The 25,520-nt window shown below is 37.7% G+C and overlaps 1 protein-coding gene across 4 annotated transcripts in view; it reads left to right on the top strand.

Moving 5' to 3' along the window:
- The window catches only part of RBFOX1 (RNA binding fox-1 homolog 1), a 363,548-nt gene extending 339,451 nt beyond the window's left edge, over positions 1 to 24,097 (top strand). For 3 of the 4 annotated variants that reach the window (XM_040440370.1, XM_040440369.1, XM_040440368.1), the window contains 2 exons: positions 11,559 to 11,633; positions 21,040 to 24,097. In XM_040440370.1, the coding sequence (XP_040296304.1) occupies positions 11,559 to 11,633; positions 21,040 to 21,062 (98 nt within the window). In that variant the 3' untranslated portion in view covers positions 21,063 to 24,097. Of the gene's footprint in view, positions 1 to 121; positions 131 to 11,558; positions 11,634 to 21,039 lie in introns of all 4 variants that reach the window. The other variant, XM_040440372.1, reaches the window with a different exon arrangement.
- The last annotated feature ends 1,423 nt before the right edge of the window (positions 24,098 to 25,520 follow it).

The raw sequence follows: 25,520 nt of genomic DNA, 5'->3' as shown, positions 1-25,520 counted from the left end.
TGATGTTTTGTCCATTTTTGTGTCAAAGCAGCAAAGAAGCACTGTTAGGGGAGTGTCTATGGAACTAGTGGGGTGGGAGGATCTACAAACTAGACAGGCATTGTTAGGGGTGGTGGTGGAGCTATGGCAGATAAAGGAGAAGTGCACCATGGGTTTGGTTGGATATAGCAACAAGGAGTGCTACATACAGTATGTAAATAAACCAAAGTGATTTGTTACATGGTGAAAAAGGTCAAGACTCAGAGTCCAATTTGAAAACAAAAAGCATGGAGAAGATCAGCGCATCTGTTATATACCCTGGTAATCCTGGAAAACCCCTTTAATGAACTATTACAGGTTCCCACATAGACATCCACTTCACATACAGAATTGTTTGGTGCTGATAATCTTGTTTTAACTGTATTCATTGCTAACATTTACAGTTTTCTGTAGCACTCACTTATTTCCACAACAAAAACTATCGCAAACAGCTGTTTCTTATAGTTCTTCATGGTTAATGAAATTAAGAAAAAAAACAAAAAAAAAAGGGCATGGAAAGAATGGAAAAAGATATGTCAAACGAAAGTTATGGTAGTTAGCACTGGAGCCTTGCAATGTTTGAGTCATCAGTCTGATTCCTACCAAGGACAACATCTGTATGGAGTTTGTATGTTCTACTTGTGTTTGAGTGGGTTCCCTCCCAGTCGGAACCGAAGCTCCAAGTTCGGTTCCAAGTTTTAAAGTGGTTTTCCACTCTAAACATTAACTACCAAAGCTATTCAACGAAGTCTCATTCAATTTCGCAAATAACTGACTTTGGCTCATCAGAGCCCCTATATTTTAATGCTATACGGAGACGTGTAGCATCCGAAGCTCACTTTGCTCATCACTAAATATAATGATAAAAGCAAAGCAGTGATTTAATGGCATATAAATAGAGAATTGTAAACTATTTAGGGCTAATGACAATACTTTCAGTAGTTTATAGTCATGGGTACATTATTCTTTAACCCTTTCAGGATTGAGCCATATTCCATTTTTTACTAACTGCATTTCCAGAGTCAAAACTTTTTTAATATTTACATTCACATACAGTTGCAAGACAAAGTATGTAAACCCTTAGGAATGATATGGATTTCTGCACAAATTTTTCATAAAATGTGATCTGATCTTCATCTAAGTCACAACAATAGACAATCACAGTCTGCTTAAACTAATAACACACAAAGAATTAAATGTTACCATGTTTTTATTGAACATGCCATGTAAACATTCACAGTGCAGTTGGGAAAAGTATGTGAACCCTTGGATTTAACAACTGGTTGAACCACCTTTGGCAGCAATAACTTCAACCAAATGTTTCCTGTAGTTGCAGCCCAGACGTGCACAACGGTCAGGAGTAATTCTCCTGTGTCAGTTCAGCAATATTCTTGGGATGTCTGGTTTGAATTGCTTTCTTGAGGTCATGCCACAGCATCTCAATCTGGTTGAGGTCAGGACTCTGACTGGGCCACTCCAGAAGGCGTATTTTCTTCTGTTTAAGCCATTCTGTTGTTTATTTACTTCTATGCTTTGGGTCGTTGTCCTGTTGCAACACCCATCTTCTGTTGAGCTTCAGCTGGTGGACAGATGGCCTTAAGTTCTCCTGCAAAATGTCTAGATAAACTTGGGAATTCATTTTTCCTTCGATGATAGCAATCCGTCCAGGCCCTGACGCAGCAAAGCAGCCCCAAACCATGATGACCCCACTACCATACTTCACAGTTGGGATGAGGTTTTGATGTTGGTGTGCTGTGCCTCTTTTTCTCGACACATAGTGTTGTGTGTTTCTTCCAAAAAACGTAACTTTGGTTTCATCTGTCCACAGAATATTTTGCCAATACTGCTGTGGAACATCCAGGTGGTCTTGTGCAAACTGTAAACGTGCAGCAATGTTTTTTTTTGGATAGCAGTGGCTTCCTCTGTGGCATCCTCCCATGAAATCCATTCTTGTTTAGTGTTTTACGTATCGTAGATTCGCTAACAGGGATGTTAGCATATGCCAGAGATTTTTTCAAGTCTTTAGCTGACACTCTAGGATTCTTCTTCACCTCATTGAGCAGTCTGCGCTGTGCTCTTGCAGTCATCTTTACAGGATGGCCACTCCAAGGGAGAGTAGCAGCAGTGCTGAACTCTCTCCATTTATAGACAATTTGTCTTACCGTGGACTGATGAACAGCAATGCTTTTGGAGATACTTTTATAACCCTTTCCAGCTTTATGCAAGTCAACAATTCTTAATCGTAGGTCTTCTGAGAGCTCTTTTGTGCTAGGTATCATTCACATCAGACAATGCTTCTTGTGAAAAGCAAACCCGGAACTGGTGTGTGTTTTTTATACAACACCTCCAATCTCATCTCATTGATTGGACTCCAGTTGGCTGACACCTCACTCCAATTAGCTCTTGGAGATGTCATTAGTCTAGGGCAGGGCTGGCCAACCTGAGGCTCTCCAGCTGTTGCAAAACTACAACTCCCAGCATGCCCAGACAGCCTATAACTATCAGCCTACAGCAGAGCATGGTGGGAATTGTAGTTTTACAACAGCTGGAGAGCCGCAGGTTAGCCATCCCTGGTCTAGGGGTTCACATACTTTTTTGTGACTTAAATGAAGATCAGATCACATTTTATGACCAATTTGTGCAGAAATCCATATCATTCCAAAGGGTTCACATACTTTTTCTTGCAACTGTAGCTATTTTAGGGCTTGTTTTTTGTGGGACAAGTTTTACTTTCTAATGGCACCATTTATTATTGCATACAATATAGAGGGAAGCGGGAGGAAATTTCAAATGGGGTGGAATTATAAAAAACACACAATTTTGACTCAGTTTTTTGGGTTTTGTTTTTATGATGTTTCCTACGGATGGAGTAAAGTTAACACTCCTTTTTTCTAAGATTTCTGAGTTGTGTTATCTAATATAAGCAAACACCTTCAATTGCTTTTCAATGGCTTTTGTCCTCAAGATAACGCGATGAGTTAAGAAATTTGAGTTAAGCGCTAGAGTGCTAACCCTGCTCCATCTGTATATGGTAAAATTGACCTGTTACTTTCGTTTTCTGGGTCAGTATGATTACAACGATACCATATTGTATTTGAATACTGAAGAAAATAAAACAAAACATTTTTTTCTTTGCATTGCCATATTAAGTCCCCCATAACTTTTATTTTTTTATTTTTATGTGTATGGTGCTGTGTGAGGGCTAATTTTTTTGTAGAACGATCAGTAGTTTTTATTGATATTATTGCAGCTTTATACGATACTGTATATGCTAATTTTTTATTTAATCGATTGTGAGCTCTTGCAATCTGGGCCTCATTCCTCTTGTTCTAATTACAGTGTTGCTATGTTATTTATGACTGTTTGTACATGAACCCCTGAAGTATAAAGAGCTGTGGAATATGTTGGCGCTATTTGGCTTTATTTTCCATTTCACCATTGGCCGTATGGGATGAATACATGGCGATGATGATGATGTTGTTTTCTTTTAAATTGTTTATGTATATTTAGAGATGTTAGGGGTTATTTAAATATATATATATATATATATATATATAAAATGAAAAATGATTTTCTTTTTTTTTTTTACTTTTTAATAGTTCCCCTAGCGAACTTGAAAAAGCAATCATTTGATTGCTTGTCTCATAGACTCCATAGCATTGGAGTCTACAAGAATTTCACTGCATTCCTATGGAGCCCTGCCATAGATAGATAGATAGATAGATAGATAGATAGATAGATAGATAGATAGATAGATAGATAGAATGTAGTTATGCAACATCCTGGACACTGAATTGTATCCTAACAGCAAAATATGTCAATTGAGCAGTGATTGGCATAGCAGAAGAAAATTTCTGCAAATAGGATTTGTAGCAAACTGCTTCATCAGAACAAGATTAGCAGCACCCAACTAATACCACTAATACCACTTATTTCTGAGTTATCATCAAGGTTTGATATTTAGACTTTGATGTTATACAAACATTATTTGTATACATATCAATGCATATTTTTAGAATGTATTGAATATTGCAGTAATAGAATATATATAGTTTGTATCATGAAGTCAAGTACACTATACTTTATTAAGGTTGGAAGTTATGGGAATTCTTATATTAAAATGCCAATCTGGAAATCTTTTCTTGTTGTGCTATATTAAAATACAAAAAGATTGCTAGTGAACATTTCTAACCTTTCAAGCCCTTAAATGTCAATGTCGAGCATAGGTGAGTCTTTTGAAGTCAGCTTTAAAAATAAGATGTGTATTTGGAGAATAAGCTGACCCTTTCTATTTTCTCCACAAAATAGCAAATATTAATCATAACAAAGCCCCCATTTTAGAAGGCGAAGGTCAGCTCGAACAAATATGATTTCTAGTAAATTTAAACACCCTGCCTTTATGTTGTAATAAAGCCTTACTGAATAACAAGATACATTAAACCAAACAGAGATACATAAAAGCAAACTTGGATGATTATTTTTTGTATGAGGAAAAATTCTAATTCACTTGACTCTAATTCAGCTACGATTTTCCATGACATTATAGGGTTGTGTATTTTATAAAAATAAAAAAAATGTCTTAGTTTTGGATTACCCTCAATGAGCCAGAAGGGAGATAACCTGTCTGGTGGACCCAGATTACCTAAGCATTATATGGTCAGGTATTTAAGGCAAGAAATGTATGGTCAGACATGCTTTCCCCAATAATTTCCACATATAGTTCTATATTAAAATTGCCTTTAAGTTAGTTCTTGATATCCTTGTAACTAATGTCCATATTCTTGTACTTATTGGTCATTTAACTGGTTTCACACTTTGACCCTGCTGTTATAGCTGTCCTGATTCATACCAAATCTACTCATTTTTGCACAGGAAGGATGCTGCATACTGTAAAATCATCCATTCAAATGCAGAATTTTCAGCTTTGGTGCAAAACTTTAACTTGGCACATTACCTGAAAACTGGGAGGGGGGGATTTTTCACTGTAGGTATATTTAAGGTTAATTCTTAGATTGGAGTTGCTCTGCTCGGCTGCATAAGAGTTATGAAAGTGGTGCACAATAAAAATAAATTTGTCACAAGTGCAATATGGTTGAGCCTTTTATAGTAAAAGTAGACTTGTGTGACTAGTTTTGAGTTGCAACTTTTTAGCAAATTTTTTAAAAGTTGCACTTCATAATTATGATACAAAGTGGTATGCTCTGAAACCCTGACCAAAGTTTAACTCCATATATGTAGGTGGTTTATTGCTCAAAAAGTTACATATTTTTGTGCAAGTGTCCCCAAAAAATTGCAAAGCCCTTATTTAAGACTTTTTGAATCCAGAATTATGTAGTGCATGTGTTGATAAATTCCCTGGTTGTGTTTGGTCATATGTAATTACATCATATTTTATTTTAGCTATATACAGTATAATTATCAAGCATTATTTTAGAATGTGATTGCTTAGGTTCCATCATTGGAAGGGTGGGTGCCACCCTCATATAGTACAACTGTTTTGTTATGTGCCAGCCATAGGTTTTAAACTCATGATAGCTTCTTCAGTTACCAGTCCAGTTCTTAAAGGGGGTGTGTAGCCAGTACATATTGATGATGTATCCTTAGGATAGATCATCAATATCTAATTGGTGGGAGTCCAACTCCTGACTCTCCTGCCGATCAGCTGTTTGAAGAGGAGGCAGTGCTTATGCAAGCACTGCTTCCTCTTCTTATTTACACTGTGTGTCATTTAACTTATAGCAATGTAATAACAATTGCTTGTCTCATTCCAGTGAGTAGAACAAGTACTTGTAATTGGCCACCAAGACTTCCGAGATGATGCACAGTGTAATTCTAAAGAAGAAGTAGTGTTTGTACGAGTGCTGCCTCCTCTTCAAACAGCTGATTGGCAATGGTGTTGGGAGTTGGACCCCCATGATCAGATATTAATGACCTAGACTGAGGATTGGTCATCAATATTTAGTGGCTGCACAACCCCTTTAACTCAAATATTATCTCTCCGGGATAATGAGGACTAGTTCATGTTTTAGCTTCAGTGAATGAGATAAGGATCTGTTCACATTGGATTTAGAAGCCTTCTCTGGGGATTTTATAATTTTTTTGACAAGAGTTGTAGAGCATGCAGCACTATTCTTGCAATCAAAACAATGTAAACATCAATGGTACCCTGAGGGTTGTATTGTAAATGATTTGGTCAGCTACAGAGTTGTAAAAGTCATGACACTAGCATGAACAGATCCCAATACAATTGTATATGATCCAATAATAAAAGTGATTTACAGTAATACAATAGTTTTTACATTCATTAAATAGATTATGCAGTTAGACACAGCAAAATATGTTAGTAGAATACCAAAGAAACAGGATAGCAGAACAGTGACAAATATCATGGTAGCTTAGGAAGTTATACTTTTAAACAGCCTTTTGAACTTCAGTTCTATTAAAAAAAATAAAAAAATTATTTGTTTCTGGCTATTGCCTAGCTGCTCATGCAATTCTGCATTATCAATATGAATTGCACCACACAAAGCATAAAAGTAGAATGTTATATTTGCAAACATAATTGAATGTGTTTTTCATCTTTGGGACTCCCCATCCCCCATGGATTGACCAGCTCAGATGGATTACAGTTTGTTTGCCTCCCTGATGTCGCTAGAGCACTCCACTCCCTTGTCAATATTTGGTTTGAAGGCAGTTGTAGCCAATTACTGGCTGCAGCAGTGACACATCCTCCTTGTGTCACATGATTTATTGACATGGTGCAAGGGGGACACCACTGTGAAAACAACCTTTAACCCCTTATGTACCAGGCTCATTTTCACCTTAAGGACCACGCAATTTTTCGCAAATCTGACCAGTGTCACTTTATGTGTGAATAACTTTAAAACGCTTTTACTTATCCAGGCCATTCTGAGATTGTTTTTTTTTTTCCCGTCACATATTGTACTTCATGACACTGGTAAAATGAAAAATTAGCTAATTTCCAAGTTTCAATTTCTCTACTTCTATAATACATAGCAATACCTCCAAAAAATAGTTATTACTTTACATTCCCCATATGTCTACTTCATGTTTGGATCATTTGGGAATGAATATTTTATTTTTTGGGACGTTACAAGGCTTAGAAGTTTAGAAGCAAATCTTGAAATTTTTCAGAAATTTTCCAAAACCCACTTTTTAAGGACCAGTTCAGGTCTGAAGTCACTTTGTGAGGCTTCAAATGGGACATGGTGTCAAAAAACCAGTCCAACAAAAACTGCCTTCCAAAATCCATATGGCGTTCCTTTCCTTGTGGAAAATTTGCCAAAAAATAGCTGTCTTGGCACCGTTTTTATTTTTTATTATTTACAATGTTCATCTTACAGGTTAGATCATGTGCTATTTTTATAGAGCAGGTTCTTATGGACGTGGCGATACCTAAAATATATACTTTTTTTTATTTATTTAGGTTTTACACAATAATATAATTTTTGAAACAAAAAAAAATCATGTTTTAGTGTCTCCATAGTCTGAGAGCCATAGTTTTTTCAGTTTTTATGCGATTGTCTCAGGGTTGGGTTATCATTTTGTGGAAGAGATAACGGTTAGATTGGCACTATTTTGGGTGCATATGAATTTTTGATCGCTTGCTATTACACTTTTTGGGATGTAAGGTAACAAAAAAAAAGCTTTTTTGACACAGTTTTTTTTTTTTTTTTTACAGTGTTCACCTGAGGGGTTAGGTCATGTGGTGTTTTTATAGAGCAGGTTCTTATGGACGTGGCAATACCTAATATGTATATCTTTTTTATTTATTTATTTAGGTTTTACCACAATAGTATAATTTTTTAAACAAAAAAAAAACATGTTTTAGTGTCTCCATAGTCTGATAACCATATTTTTTTTTTTTTTTTTTTTGGGCGATTGTCTTATGTAGGGTATCATTTTTTGTGGGATGAGGTAACTGTTAGATTGGCACCATTGTGGGGGTGTTCATCTCAGGGTTTAGGTCATGTGGTATTTTTATAGATCAGGATCTTACGGACGCGGTTGATACCTAATATGTCGCGTTTAACATAAAAAGCTTTTTTGAAACAAAAAAATCATGTTTTAGTCTGAGAGACATATTTTTTTGTTTTTTGGGCCATAGTCTCATGTAGGGGCTAATTTTTTGCAGGGTCAGGTTTAGGCTACTTTCACACTTGCGTTCGGTGCGGATCCGTCTGGTATCTGCACAGATGGATCCGCACCTATAATGCAAACGCTTGCATCCGTTCAGAACGGATCAGTCTGCATAACAGCTTTTTCAGATCTGAGTTTTCACATTGTAAAAACTCAGATCCGACAGTATAATCTAACACAGAGGTTTTCCCATGGTGATGGGGACGCTTCAAGTTAGAATATACTAAGAACTGTGTACATAACGGCCCCCTGCTGCCTGGCAGCACCCGATCTCTTACAGGGGGCTGTGATCCGCAAAATTAACCCCTAAGGTGCCGCACCTGAGGGGTTAATTGTGCGTATCATAGCCTTCTGTAAGAGATCAGGTGCTGCCAGGCAGCAGGGGGCCAGACCCCTCCCTCCCCAGTTTTTAATTAATTGGTGGCCAGTGCGGCCCCCTCCCTCCCCAGTATTAAATTCATTGGTGGCCAGTGCAGCCCCCCCTCCCTCCCCAGTATTAAATTCATTGGTGGCCAGTGCGCCCCCCCCCTCCCTCCCCAGTATTAAATTCATTGGTGGACAGTGCGGCTTCCCCTCTCCCCCCTAATTAAAATCACCCCCCCCCCCATCAATTTTAGAAGCATTATACTTACCTGCGCTGTCTGTGCCGGCCGGTCGCTCCTCTTACTAGTAAGTGAAAGGTCTGTGCGGCGCATTGCTTATAGCACAGACCTGTCACTTACCAGTAGAAGGAGCGCCCGGCCGGACACAGACAGCGCAGGTAAGTATAATGCTTCTAAAATTGCTAAGTAACCATGGCAGCCAGGACTGCAGTAGCGTCCTGGCTGCCATGGTAACTGATCGGAGCCCCAGGGATTAAACTGGGACTCTGACGGAACTGTCCGCTGCCACCAATGAGGGGTTAATTGTGCGGATCACAGCCCCCTGTAAGAGATCGGGTGCAGGGGGCAGTTATGTACACAGTTCTCAGTATATTCTAACTTGAAGCGTCCCATCACTATGGAACGCCTCTGTGTTAGAAATATACTGTCGGATCTGAGTTTACGATCTCACTCAAATCCGATGTTATTTTCTAACATAGAGGCGTTCCCATAGTGATGGGGACGCTTCAAGTTAAATTATACCATCGGATTGGAGAAAACTCTGATCCAATGGTATATTAATAGGGACTCCTGACTTTACAGTGAAAGTCCAATGGGGGACAGATCCGTTTGCAATTGCACCATATTGTGTCAACGTCAAAAGGATCAGTCCCACTTGCATTGTAAGTCAGGACGGATCCATTTGGCTCCGCCTGCCAGGCGGACACCAAAACGCTGCAAGCTGCATTTTGGTGTCCACCTCCAGAGCGGAATAGAGGCGGAACGGAGCCAAACTGATGCATTCTGAACAGTTCCTTATCCATTCAGAATGCATTGGGATGAACGGATCAGTTCGGGGCCGCTTGTGAGAGCCCTCAAGGATCTCACAAGCGGAACCCCCAAATGCAAGTGTGAAAGTAGCCTAATTGGTACTATTTAGCATACATACGACTTTTTGATAACTTTTATTACCTTTTTTGGGAGTAAGGTGGGCAAAAAATTTCAATGTCATCATAGTTTTTATTTTTATTTTTTATGGCGTTCACCATGCGGGGAAAAGTAACATGACGTTTTATAGATCAGGTTGTCATGGACGCGGTGATATCAAACCATGTGTAGGGAATTTTATTTTCAAAATTTTTAAATCAGTGATAAATGTGTTTTTTTATTTTTACATTTGTTTCACTTTTTTTAATTTTTTTTGACCTAGACCCACTTGGTTCTTGAAGATCCAGTGGGTCTGATGTCTGTATAATACAATACAGTACACTATATAGTGTACTGCACTGTATTTTCACTTTACTTAGACTGATCAGAAGTCTGATCAGCACCATGGACAGCCGGAAGCCTGTAAAGGCGTCCGGATGCCATGGTAACCATCAATCGCTGCCACAACAGAGCAGCGGGTGAGGGAGGGGGGCCCCCTCCCTATGTGATCCCATCAGAATCGGGGGCTGAAAAGGCACAGCAGCCCCCGATGGAGAGGGAGCTCCCTCCCTGTTTAAACCTTCCAGACCGCGGCATGGAAGGGGTTTAACGGCTGACATCTGTGTGATGATGTCAGCCCGTTTTGACACTCGCCCACCTGCTCGCACTGCCGCCCGCACTGCCGCGCCGCCTGCACCCCCCCCCCCACATCACAAAGAGGGCTGCAGGGAGGAGGGGTTTTAAACATAAAAAAAAGGCATTTTGAAGTTTCTGATCCCCGCGTTCACGGACCGTGGGGATCAGAAACTTTGAAAGTGCTGCAAACCACAGGTCTGAATTGAACTGCGGTTTGCAGCGATCGCCGATATTTGTGGGTCACAGGACCCCCCTTGGCATTGACCTAGGGTACCTGCTGATTGAACTACACAGGACGTACTTGTACACCCTGTGTCCTTAAGTACCAGGACATCAGAACGTACAGGTACGCCCTGTGTCCGTAAGAGGTTAACTGGATATCCTGGACTTCAAGTAATATGGATAATCCATTGTACATCTCATTTACACACACAATAATAAATAATTTTATAGTATGAATATACTTATAGGCGTATTGTATATAAATTGCATTTTGTACATTGAATCATTCCACTGTAGATATTAATATGGATGACCAAAAAGTACAGTCTTTTTCTACTTTTCCAGACCTTAAGGTAATACTAATTAAAAACAGCCAAACGATCGGACTGTTTTCTTCACACCACCTTTTTTGTTAAATTGTAGAACAATCTCTTAATAGTTATTTGTTATACTTTACATTACATACATTTTAGTAAGATACACTTTCAAAGCTCTTATAATATTGACTGCTAGACTGGAGAATGAAAGAACATTTTAGTATTTGGACATCTTCCAAGAACAGTATCTTGGCTAATATTTATCAATGTTCCTGAGCTGGATTACCTGTTGTACTTCAGTATACAGAGCGGTTGTGATTACTTCTCTACACTCATTTAAAGTGTTGGCTTCAGGTCAAAATTTATAGGTCTAGTTTTCAAGGTAAAAACTCTGGTCTATATGTGGTAATAAATATCATTTGGGGACAATTTATGTTTGTGTAGCAAAATGATATATGGCTTGAAAATAATCTGGATAGATGCATGGGAACAAAAAGGAAAAAAAAAACATACAAATGAAAACATATACTAAGACTAAATATATGTATTTAATATAACAGTCAGTGCAGATTTATAGATTGTTCTTTGCAGTAATGGTTTTATATTTCATAAGAAAGAATAATGTTGAAACTATGTTTATGCCTCAATCTTAATGTTCTTTATTAATTCATATATATCACTTTTTTTAAATTTTCAGTTACGGACGGTTTATGCTGCCGACCCCTACCACCACACACTTGCTCCAGCAGCCACCTACGGCGTTGGTACCGTGGTAAGTTTTCCCTCTAATTTTTTATTTCTAATTTAATATTTTATAATAGAATTATTGTATTTTTTTGCTTTATAACATTCACTGATGATAGGACACACCTAGGTTTAAAGGAGGAAAATAAGAAAAAAAAAACTCAGAATATACCTCCAATCTTCATTAGACACCCAATATTCATCAGACCCTCATATCAAACCTCAGATGAGACCCCCATCAGACCTAAGACCAGACCTCCATGTCAGACCTCAGATCAGACCCCTATCAGAGTTAGAATAATATATGAATGTACCTGTCCTGCTCTGCCAACACTCTGCAGATTTGGCGGTTCTAATCCTGTACTCACTGCTACTTGAACTTCTCCATGCCACGCTGGACTGTGACTTGACTGCTTACAATGTCAGGTCATAGTGCGCGCACTACGTCCTGGCATGGTACGCAGTAAGGACAGTGCAGCATGGTGCCTGGCGGGGAAGTGTGCACTTTCATAATGGAAGCGCTCAATAATATTGGCTTTATAAGAGACACTTTTCGTTCCACTTTGGGGGAAAAAATGTGTTTTATTAAGTAGAAAATATGGTATATTGCTTCATTTTTTTTCTGTGCTGTGATTATTAGTTTTGAAAAAAGCAAAGCATCTGAAGTAAAATTCAGTCTGAATTTTAGAAAAAAAATGATTCAAAATGAAGCCGAATTTCTCACGTTTCTTGGTAATCAATAATTTTTCCTAAATGCAGCTAGAGTTGTTTTTTAAACAGAACAGGAAAACAGTCCGGTTCTCTCTTGATTTTAAAAAGATGTGCCAAAGGACCTGCATTGAGCGTGATGTTGGATGCGTCCCTGCGTGCAGTGTTAATTGTCTAGCCACCCTCTGCATATTTGCTGGGTTGTGGCTAGATCTCCTCTGACCCCATCATAGTGAATGGGGCCGGACAGAATGAGCCCGGCAGGGACGGATCCAGACAGGTTGTTCCTTGTCAGAACAGCCTGCCAGGATTTGTTTCACGAAAGTGTGAAACAAACCTAAAGCATATTCTTCCCACTTGGAGGCCCAATCTCAGTGTAAAGGCTTGGAAGCTATAGCTGGATAAATACTATATTTTTTAACCAACCTGGGGGGGGGGGGGATGCGAATCCAATGTGCTGGCCAAGTGTCTAATACATTTAATAAAAAAGTACTATAAAGTAGTGGCCCTATGACAGAGTGGGGAGGTTGGCAGCATCAGCAGTAGCAGTAACAGTGACAATAGTGGCTCCATGATATAGTGGGTAGGGGGGGCAGCAGCTTGTGGCACACAGCACAAGATATGGCAGATCACAGTAGTAGCAGAACCTAACAATAGTAGTGTGATAGCAAGACCCAGTGACATGCATATACTTTTAAAAAAATTGACATGCAACTATCAGTAGACCAAGAAGCTCCACTGTAGGTATAGCAGTAAAGGTAACAGGCGGTGTGTCATCAGCAGGTGGCAGCATCAGAATGGTAACAACAGCAAGTGGCCAGAAGTAACCGGCCCATTTTGCACAATATTTCCGTGTGCCAGCACACTAGAGTATAATCATTAATGACAGAATAATCTATTCTGTTGTATCAGGCACCTACAAATCCAGGTTTAACCATGCCTCACTCATGTTTGGAAGAAAAGTGAGTTCTCTTAGGTGTAACTATGGCCCTGCTGCACTGAACACCGACTCTAATGCCACACTACTGGCAGGGGAAGGAAGCATGCACATGGCTAAATCGGCCACTTGAGGCCACCTTCAAATTTACATGCCCAGTAGGCCAGGGGATCTTGGATCATGGGTGAGAGGGTGCAGTGCAAGTATGCCGCCATCTGTTGGTTGAGGTTCTGCTAGATGTCTCACAGCTGCTGCTGCTCGGTGGTTCTTCAGGAGGCGGCCGAAGAAAACTGGTAATCACAGACTGCAGACTTAACTTGCTGATTGTAGAGCTGGTGCCCAGCCCTCCTAAACAGTCATTGTAGTGGAGTGTGAGCGCAGAGGATACCCTCGTTCAGACATTCCCGAGGACGGCAGATGTGCTCATAGGCAGCAACCAACCGACTACACAGCATGTCTCTATAGTAGTCCATTTTCAATTCCTCTCAGAAGGTATATAAAGAAAAATGCACCAATTTTTAACCTGTAGCAAATATCTAACAATGTGGATAGCCAGTAACGTAGTAACATAGTTTATAAAGCTGAAAAAGACATCTGTCCATCCAGTTCAGCTGTTATTCTGCAAGTTAATTAAGAGGAAGATAAAAAAAAACAACTGAGAGGAAGAAGCCAATTTTCCCCACTTTAGGTGAAAAAAATTCCTTTCTGACTCCAATCAGGCAATCAGAATAACTCCTGGATCAACAACCCATCTCTAGTAACTATAACCTATAATATTATTACACTCCAGAAATACATCCAGGTCCCTCTTGAAACTCTTTTAGTGAACACCACATCACCACCTCCTCAGGCATAGAGTTCCATAGGCTGGCCTGAGCAAATGGCTCATGTCACGCATGAGCTGCCATTGGCTGAAATGGAAAATACGTCGGATGAAGTGGCTGAAGTGTCAGGCACAGTTTACTGGACATTTTTAACAGCTCTTGCAGTTCCATGGAAGACTTGAGGAACCCTGGTGACAATGAGATTGAAAATGTGCACCATGCCGAGGTGCATGGGTCAGCCCTTCCTGATGCAGCATAGAAAAAAAGGTCTTCCTGTTAACAGTAAACCATGGTTCCTATGTCCAGTTGGCGAGGAGACAGCCAGTGTTCAATTTCTTTATTGATTATGTTGAGCAGTTCCTCCCCCGGTGTGGCGCCTCCATTCACCTAGGCTGATGAGGTGGAGAATCATGTGACAACACCTAGCTGTGCATAGGTGAAATGATGGTGGACCACTGTGAACTGTGTCTAGAGGGGAGGGTGAGGACAAGGTGGAGGATGAGGAGGCAGAGGAGGATATTAGCACAGAAATTCCACAATTACAACAAGGAAGCGGCATTGCCATCACCTGCCAAGTTACTGGTGTGACTTGTCCAGAACAAAATTTACCTAGTAGGTTGTGATTTTGACATATGTTGTTCTTGACCATAGTTACAACTTCATATGTCAGTGCTGGTGTGAACTCTACAAGACACTGAGAGGCCCAAGGACTGGCCCACCTTCTGTTCAACATACAGTATATGTGCAGAGGTGGTACAGTTTTTTTTTGGAAAAGTAATGCCAGCTTGGTACTCTCCACCTTGGTTCAGAACAAGTCATCAGTTCTGTGCAATGGGCAGAGTCAACAACATGAGAAGGGAGGAACTGTAGTACCAGCAACTTGGCCAGGTGCACATTCAGCTTCTGTGCTGTCGGATGATGCACGCATACTGTTGTCTTTTGCAGTTGCCTCAGTGATCAATTGCTATTTAAACAAGTGATGAGGAGGAGCATCAGGAGCAATAAAGACATTGAGGTGGATAAGAAGGAAAAAACTGCTTCTTTCTGCTGATGTTGACAAGCCCTGACTACGGGATAGGGGGTGCAGGACGGTGGGGAGAATTTTTCCACGCCACTTTATGATGGCACTCTATGTGTTGATGCAGGGCCGTCGTGAAAACATTAGCACCCTGGCCACACCTCACCTTCTACCACACATCCTTCATAGCGCACCCTAGCGTCCCTCAGTGAAACCCTAGCGTCCCTCAGTGAAATATTCCCCACACTGCCGAGCATTTTCCCTCCACCACCTCCACCACTGTGTGATGCCTGCTTACCTGCCGCTTTTATGAACCCATGCCCTGCCAGTGTGTCCCTCACAGTGTAGTCTCCCTCATAACAGACAGTGTACCACTGGCTCCAGATCTTTCACTGTTCCACCCTGCTGTCTCATGAGCATGCTGCCACCCTCGGCACCTAATGATGATGATGCTCCCTGTTCACAGGGCTCCCACTTGTGATCGGCAACATCATCATCCACATATGTTTGCAAGTCACTTGTGTCACCTGTCTTTTGCACATGTCTTAGACCTCTTGCAACATGTGCTCCCACCCAACTGTCATCATCATTAGTTAGCATGCCTAGAGGAGTCCACCTCTCCTCGAAGTCTGTACTGGTCTGTAACTGTTGACTGTCCTCACAAAGGTCATCGTGTCTGTAAAGCAGAGCAGAGTGGGTGGCTACCATTACTTGGCTACCGGACGTAGCAGTAAAAGAAAGAGGCAGATTCAGGACATTTGAAGGCATAGAGGCAGTTCCATGCCAACTAAGCGTGGTGTCTGAGGAACCATTGATTCCTGGCTGTGTTTATCAGTTGTAACTTGAGATGATTGTGAACAGCGAGTCAAACCATTCCTGTACAGCTGGATTGTTGGTCAAAACATGACCGCTGGATGACAGTGGCAGCTCTGGCCTTTTGCTGCTGCTGCTGCTACCACCACCCCTTCTTCTGCTGCTACTTATGGCCGCTAGAGAATTATTTGCCACTGCCCATTCCTTTGGAGAGCTCAGGCAACTATCTGTTGGCCATAGTTTATAACAACTTTATCGCTTACAACTTTATCGCTAACAGAACGGATTAGCTATGAATTTTGGTGCATGCACACTTATGTACATGACGATAAATTAGACCTTCCAGTAACAGTGACCTATAATACTGATGCATAGTAACTCTACAGCTAACAGAATGGATTAGCTATAATTTTATATTGCTGTATTGCACACTTATGTAAATGGATAATTTGACTTGCCGGTATCAGTGGCCTGTAGTACTGATGCACAGTAACTCTATAGCTAAAAAAAATGGATTAGCTATGAATATTGGTGCACTGAACAGTTCTGTACAGTACACAGCGATAAATTAGACTTGCTGGTAACAGTGGCCTATAATACCGACATACAGTAACGCTACAACGGATTAGCTATAAATATTGGTGCACTGCACACTTATGTGTGTGGCAAAAAATTAGACTTGCTGCCTACAGTCGCCTCTAATACTGACACACAGTAACTCTACAGCTAAAATAATGGATTAACTATGAATGTTGGTGCACTGCACACTTATGTACACAACAATAAATTAGACCTGCCTTTAATACTGATAGCAGAGTAACTGTATAGCTAATAGAATTACTTAACTATTACTTTTGGTGCACTAAACAATAATGTAAATGGCGATAAATGTAGCAGAGTCTGTAGTCCCTGCACTCTCCCTGCATTCATCCTGCTCTCTACCTCTCCAATATTGTCCTACACTAACAGTTTTCAGTAATAGTATCCCTAGTGCATGAGCGTCTTGTCATGTATCTCCCTATACTCAGCTCACAGGAAGGAGTGTTTTATAGGGCTCTGCTAGCTGTGACATCACAGTGGGATGGCTACCTGCGGATTGGTTGTCTGCACAACATTTTGGGTTAGCTCGCGTTCCAGAGCTTGTCTCCTCTACACTTACTTTCACACTTGCAGCCGACATTTTAGGAAAACTGTTACCCACGAAACACGAGGAAATTTGGATTAATTTAGAATCAAAGTTTTCCTGAACTTCGGACCGAATTTCGCTTTGGATGCTCCCTTCATTCAAGTAGCTATTCAACTAGTAGCCACACTAAGTCAATATCCAACCCTTTAACAGGCCTTGCAACATAGGCTACTTTCATACTGGCGTTTCTGGGTCCGCTTGTGAGATCCGTTTCAGGGCTCTCACAAGCGGACCCAAAATGGATCAGTTCAGCTCCAATGCTTTCTGAATGGATAATGATCCATTCAGAATGCATCAATTTGGCTGTGTTTGATCTCCGTTGCGTGTTTTAGACGGTCACTAAAACGCAGCTTGCAGCGTTTTGGTGACCGTCTGATGATGCAGAGCCAAATGGATCCGTCCTGACTTACAATGTAAGTCAATGGGAACGGACCTGTTTTTCACTGACACAATATGGTGCAATTGAAAATGGATCCGTCCCCCATTGATTTTCAATGTAAGTCTAGACGGATCCGTTTTGACTTAGACTTTTTTTTTTTTAAATATTGCAAATGGATCCGTTATGAATGGATACAAGAGTTTGCATTATCGGTGCGGATCCGTCTGTACAGATACAAGACGGATCCGCACCAAATGCAAGTGTGAAAGTAGCCATAAATGAAATAGCAAAACCAAAATCTTCTCCATAAGGAATAGATACCATCTGCAGATGGGTGTTTTGGCTGTTATTGCACCTCTTTAGTGCAGAGCAAAGTACTGGATAGCTAGCAGGGAGGCCATTAATGTAGGTCTAAGGGGGGTTCTCTTTCTGGCGAATGTGAATTGACATCAGAATTTTTATAGGCAAGACCTTTTCTGATAAGGTAGTTACCTCAATAGAGATGAAGCTTTTTTCTCCTGGATGAATGCTAATTTACATTACATTTGATAGATACACATATGGTATGTTTTAATAATTTGCAATCCAGCGAAAAGTGAGTTAACTGAAATTAATGAAAGCATTATTACTATTTTCAGGTATTTCCATCACAGGGCAGGTATACAACAGATTATTCATTGTATTTGAATAAAGCTTCCATAAACCTACATTGTAAAATTTTATTAAAATATATTACTGTGCCTCCCTATGAGAGGACTGTGGATCCTGCTTCCTCCTCCCATACTGAGCTATTGACAAGTTTTTTTGTATGGTTTGTACAGTATTTACAGGACATAAATTGGAAGCAGAATTCTCAAGCTTTCTCCATTTTTTCTATTTACCTTAATAAGGCATTTTTCCAAAACTATTGTCTTAATGAGATAACCAATCTCTATCTAATATTCCTGTTAAAGACCCATATACTGTACAAATGTACACACAAGGACTAAGTTAATAATTGTTGGAAACATATTAAAGCAATGAATAACTAAGGCAAACACCATCAAATACCATGTATGTAGTTATTTGCATTGGAATGTTTTCCACCTCCTTCAGTGTAACAAAAATTGAACTAACATGACACTGGGCTTCACGCCTGGTTGTAGAGATACTTTATCATTGCCTTACTACTTCAAAACAACATAAGCAAACAGGAGAGAGGATCGCTTACTGCACAATAGATCTGGTAGAAATGATGCTTTTTGCCTTCAGAAGTAAAACAAATATAATATTCTAAATTTCAAATAGCATACATTATATAGATTGTCATTAAACACTTCTATGAAATTTATGAACATTAAAGAAACAAACATGACCTGCTGTTAAATGGAACTGTTTCAATTGGAAGAATAGATTAGAAAATTCAGAACAGTCAAGGCTTTCTGATTATTTTTCTATTTTAGGACTGATTTATTTTCACCAAGAAATATCAAGACTGGCATTTTAGATGCCGGTCTTAATAACTCCTAGAAATACGCCTAATATAGGTGTATTTCTGGAAAATAAATGAACCTCATAATTTTTAAAGGAGTTGCTTTTATCAAGAACCTCAACTTTTCAACAGATGCTCCAATGATTAACTGATTACCACAGGTCTGGCTCCTGGAAGCCCCTCTAAATGTTATGACCAAAGAAGGCACCCACACTATATATATATATATATATATATATATATATATATACAGTACAGATCAAAAGTTTGGACACACCTTCTCATTCAAAGAGTTTTCTTTATTTTCATGACTATGAAAATTGTAGATTCACACTGAAGGCATCAAAACTATGAATTAACACATGTGGAATATATACATAACAAACAAGTGTGAAACAACTGAAAATATGTCATATTCTAGGTTCTTCAAAGTAGCCACCTTTTGCTTTGATTACTGCTTTGCACACTCTTGGCATTCTCTTGATGAGCTTCAAGAGGTAGTCCCCTGAAATGGTTTTCACTTCACAGGTGTGCCCTGTCAGGTTTAATAAGTGGGATTTCTTGCCTTATAAATGGGGTTGGGACCATCAGTTGCGTTGAGGAGAATCAGGTGGATACACAGCTGATAGTCCTACTGAATAGACTTAGAATTTGTATTATGGCAAAAAATGCTGGACCGCAGAGTGAAGGCAAAAGGGCCAACAAGTGCTAAGCATCTCTGGGAACTCCTTCAAGACTGTTGGAAGACCATTTCAGGGGACTACCTCTTGAAGCTATCAAGAGAATGCCAAGAGTGTGCAAAGCAGTAATCAAAGCAAAAGGTGGCTACTTTGAGAACCTAGAATATGACATATTTTCAGTTGTTTCACACTTGTTTGTTATGTATATAATTCCACATGTGTTAACCTCATAGTTTTGATGCCTTCATAGTCATGAAAATAAAGAAAACTCTTTGAATGAGAAGGTGTGTCCAAACTTTTGGTCTGTACTGTATATGTATGTATATATATTTATATATATAAATATATATATAGGTTTAGTTGTAATATATTGCAAGCTGCTTTTGCCTTTTGGATATATGTAACCATTTATAATATTTATTCTCTCAGCATGAAGAGCTTGGTGTATTTTTTCTATTTTCCCCCCTTGGGGAATACTGGGCAAAACACTTAAAGGGTTTTTCCAGGCTAATAAAAAAAAAAAAAAAAATATATATATATATATATATATATATATATATATATATATATATATATATAATAATAATAATGTCAGCAACATGTTTTAAAATAATAATAATAATAATGTCAGCAACATGTTTTTTTAAAAAAAATTAAATCCCTTATTCACCAATCAAAATTTCCTCTGTTCCAAGTCCATGGCTTTCAGGAGGACCCATTCTTGGTCACTTGTGTGCTGCAGCTAATCAATAGTCTCAGCTGTTATATGAATGGTAGGTAACATGCCATTCTTGCACATGTGATAGCTGATTTCAGTGAATGGCTGCAACAGTCTTCTGACCAAGAATGAGTTCCCATCACTTCTGGTCCAGCAAGAACCGCAGGGAACGATGATACTGGAAAAGAAGGTGTTTCGAAAGGTGAATGAGGGTTTTATTTTTTTTAACACATTGCTGCCTGCCATAATTTTTTTTTTATTAGGCTGGTCAACCTCTTTAAAGAAACATTCAGGGCAAGCTACAGTTATTTCACTGTTATGCCTTTGCAGGACCCAAAATGGTCATAACATATGAATTTCAAGTTGTGCACTTGACATAACTATGTGTTTGCCTGGAATATTCTAAGCTCTGTTCTTAGTACCTGCCAGGCTGCTAAGCTCAGACCATACATGCATATTCATAATACATATAAAAAGTGCTTTTTATCAAGATAACCCTGATCCATCATAACCAATAGTTATAATATATGATGAGTCCACTGCTGAAAAATGGTTGAAATAATTGTTTTTGCATATTTTTAAATACTTTTTTTGGGTGACTACTGATTTTTGGGGTGGTGGGTAATGGGACAATATGTTATTAAATGATTTTTTTTAAAGTAATCTTAAAAAACAAACCCATGAAATTGCTTTGTTTCAGAATGCTTTTGCACCCTTCACTGATGCCAAGACTAGGAGCCATGCTGATGATGTCGGTCTCGTTCTTTCTTCGTTACAGGCTAGTATATACCGAGGGGGATACAGCCGTTTTGCTCCATACTAAATGACAAAACCATAAAACTCTTCCAGTGTGGGGGAAAAAGAAGCTTTCCGAGGCCTGGGTATTGCAATACATGCAGTAGTGCATCATTTTAGCAACTCTAAATAACTAAATAAAACTCAAAGAGAGAAAAATTACATTTTTTATCTTATACCTCAGATATTTTGTTCTGTGTATTTTAATATTGTGGGTCTTTAATTTCTCAAGGTTCTGTAGTTGATTGTTGGCTGTAGAATTTTTGTGGTTGACCTAGAAAGCTACTACTGTAGATATGAATATAAAAAAAAATATTTTAGGGCCACAATCAAGAGTGCTATAATATGTAAATTAATTATATATGCTAACTATTAAGCTATTGGAATTATCATATTTTGTAAGCGTGTGACTATAGTAGTCATTTCTGCATTTACATATATTTGCGTTTATTTGGGAGGGCTAAAATGCTGATACATCTAAGCAAAAAGGTTGCCACAGCACCAACCTTCATTTAGTGACTGTCCTAAATTATTTATTAATTGTCCAGAGCCAAAGGTTGTGTTTAAATTTGTGAATTTGACTCTTTGTACATAAAATCTGATGAAATGCTATCCTAGCTTACCCTTTTTAAGCATTCCACCAGACAGTATTCAGCTATTAACAATAATCTTGGCATATAGCAGTTAAAAAAAAAAAAAGAAAATACAAAAAATCACATGAAAAAAAAATAAAAAAGAGTGAAAACAAGAAAAAAATATATAAAAAAGATAGAAACAAAAAAAGCAAACAAGCTAGTTAGTTCATCTACATTCTTTTTATATTTCTTCCAGTACAATAAATTATTGATATCATTGCTGATTTTATAATGTGGGAGGGGGAGTATTATTAAAAAGATGACAAAAGCACTGGTTTCTCTTTTTTTTCTTTTTTTGAAAGTTCTAAAGGGAGAGTAATAAAAAAAAAAACTTAAATTGTTTGTACCATTAAAATGTACAAAATTTACATCTGTGCAGTGGAGTTGTTAGTGTTCTAAAAAATTAGCACAGCCTATTATTGAGCTTTAGTTTTAGCCTATTAGAACAACTATTAGAGAAAGTTATCATTTTTATGGAGTTACTTAAAATATATTCAAGATTTATATAACATTTTACAAGTAATACATTCATTATGTAGAGATAATCACGGTATTTTCAATTGCTTGGTTGCTGCTTTTTTAAAACATTATACTGTGTAAACAATCCTGCAATTTTTCAGTTGTACAACCTCTATCTATGTAACTTACTGAAAAGAACGTTTTGAATACAGTATGTCAGTTAATTTATATAACTGACCCCCAGTAACCAATCTTTATTACTTAGTTTTAAGCAGACCTTATAAATCCAAACTTTCTAGAAAATATGGATGTGATGTACAAGTTAGTTTATTATTCATGTTTACTAAACCATATCCTTAAGAACGCTTTTTTTTACTGAGAGAGTGTCATCTATTTCAATTATATGGGTCTTATAACGTTTATAATTATTTATTTTATTTCAAGTGAGTGGTAGTTTACAGCTAAAATTACTCTATTAGGCGTATGTTATATTTAATTAGGGAATCCTATTTTAACAGACTATTTAATAATTTATCTTATCAAATTTAGTATACATTCAACTATTTTGAAACGGCTGAGAAAAAAAAATATCATGGCAAAAGCTTGAAAAAAAACAACTAAATGATAATTAATAATATAATGAATTTGGTCAAAGTGTATTAGTTAATAAACCTATAATGTACAGGCTATTAAGCAGAAAAAAATAGACAAAATGTCTCAAATTTAAAACAATGGGCATATAAGCAAATGTATCAAAATGTTCTTAGTAAGTTTCAAAACTGTCAGTTTAAAAAACATCTATTGCTATCAAATGGGACTAATATTAAATCAACATATCAATAATATTTAAAATGTATGCAACGTATTCCCCCTTCATTATTGATATGTTTTTTTATAGTATAATACATACAAGGAGACAGATTATAAAATGTTATAACTAGAAGGACTGGTAAGAGAATAAAATCTGGTGGTCAACAATATATTTTGCTAGACACATTAAGTGATATATATTTCTTACTTGGGGTTCCATTGACATACTAAATGTCACATTAGCTAGTTTTCAAGAAATATTTGGAAATAAGACTAAAACTGTTGTCCATCCCTGACTGAGTCTACATTATGGAGCGTGTAGACTTTTTCAGTGAAGGATTTGACTAATCAATTCTCCTTTCACATAGCAGTGATTGTAAGGTTTAAAAAGCAGACCAGCCAGCTGGTTGTAATGTAGAGAAGGCTTAAAAATTATATATTCTGGGAGGACATCTACAGTATTTTGATCATGAAACACAGATCAGAAATATGAGGGATCATGGGGTAAACTATCATAGAAAAAATATCTTTTGCACAGTAAAATGTATTAAATTCCTTCATTTTATCAGTCTTAAATAATGGTTCAAAAAAATACAAAAGGAGCATTTTGATTACAGATGGTCTTTAAATGGTAGTGAAACACTTAGCAGTGGGATTTTCTCTTTCATGCACATAAAAATATGCAAATAGTACTTTTGTAATGTTTTCTAAGCGTACTATAGTAAAAAGATTCATAACATATATTATCAATGATTACTGGTTACGATATCATCAACATCGAGCACAGATAGGTCAAGCCTATTGTCCTGAGCGGAGAAATATGCAATGCAATTCATAATAATCCATTTGTCAAGTTACTGAAAAATTGCAGTTTGTGTGTGTATATGTGTAGATTCTCTTCCATGGTGTCCTGTTTATAATCTAAAATGAGCTATGGTAATCTCATGAGGGGGTTATGTTTTCTATTTGTAATAAATGAAATTAGCTAGGACGGGAGGGGGGTCAAAATGTGGGTACATTGCCCATTCTTTATATTTTTTGTTCATTGCAAATAATATCCTCATATGTTACTGTGCCCGTCCACTGAGACGACCACTGTATTCCAATGATTCACTGCTGTAAACCTACCAACTTGCTATAAAAAACTGCTTTTAAATACAAGTGTTTTGTGACCAGATTTTCTCTTTGTCATCGTATGTGCATGCAAGTATGATCAGTTGAACATACATCAATAAAGATCCACAAAAGATTAAATGTTTCAGTAGTGTTTCTAAGTATAGAGAGTATCTTTTATGTTTAGACATTAGAAAAAAAAAGTTGCAAATTGAAAAAAGATTTCTGTATTGTGTGTTATTTTCAGTATAAAAGAAAGGGATATTCCCTCCAGTATATTTAAAGCATATGCAAATCCAATATAAAATGTACTGTAACACTGGGAAAAAAAAATATTTTTTTAGTAGATCGGCATCACCTTAATCAACAAATGGGGGTTTGCATCATTTTCTAAAACACCTCATAGATACTGATATTAAAATCAGAATTAAAACCTTATGATGTGAATGAATGGCGTTATAATTCTTGAAGTAAAAAGAAAAAACAAACAAAAAAAATCTAATCTGTAATGGAATGACAGTTGTCAGAAAGGATAGAGGTATCCATATTTCGCAAACAAATAGCAAAAAGATTTTTCAATGGTTATAATTTAATTAAAATGTTTATTCTGGGATAGATATATTTGGATTTTTTTTTATTTATGTTCATTTCTTTTTTACAGTATATATTTGGGAATGTTTTCATGTATGTAAATAATTACCATTGCTATCAAGTATAAAATAAATTATAAAAATACAATGTGTGGATTATAGTGATTTCAAAACAGATTATCAAAGAAATCTGCAAACCCAAAAAATGTGTAAACTATCTGTCTTTAGAAATGAGTGTTTATATCACTACAGTGGTTTGTGAATAAAGAACAATGGTTTGTAATATTAAAAAATAAAAATAAAAGCTTAGTCTCAAATCTATAAATAACACCTGGATGGCGTCTTTTGTGTGTTTTTGAAATGTTATAATGACAGAGAATGCAAACTGGATATTTAACCATTAATAAACCATTAGAGAGAAAAGATATGCTTGTTAACCACCTCAGCTCCCCTAGCTTAAACACCCTTAATGACCAGGCCACTTTTTACACTTCTGCACTACACTACTTTCACCGTTTATTGCTCGGTCCATGCAACTTATCCACCGAAATGAATTTTACCTCCTTTTCTTCTCACTAATATAGCTTTCATTTGGTGGTATTTCATTGCTGCTGACATTTTTACTTTTTTGTTATTAATCGAAATTTAAACGATTTTTTTGCCAAAAAATGACATTTTTCACTTTCAGTTGTAAAATTTTGCAAAAAAAAAAACGACATCCATATATAAATTTTTCTCAAAATTTATTGTTCTACAGTCTTTGTTGATAAAAAATGTTT

Source organism: Bufo bufo, chromosome 7 (assembly GCF_905171765.1).
Source record: "Bufo bufo chromosome 7, aBufBuf1.1, whole genome shotgun sequence".
NCBI lineage: Eukaryota > Metazoa > Chordata > Amphibia > Anura > Bufonidae > Bufo > Bufo bufo.
Note: the sequence above shows the minus strand (reverse complement) of the source record. Positions and strands in the feature narration are given on the sequence as shown.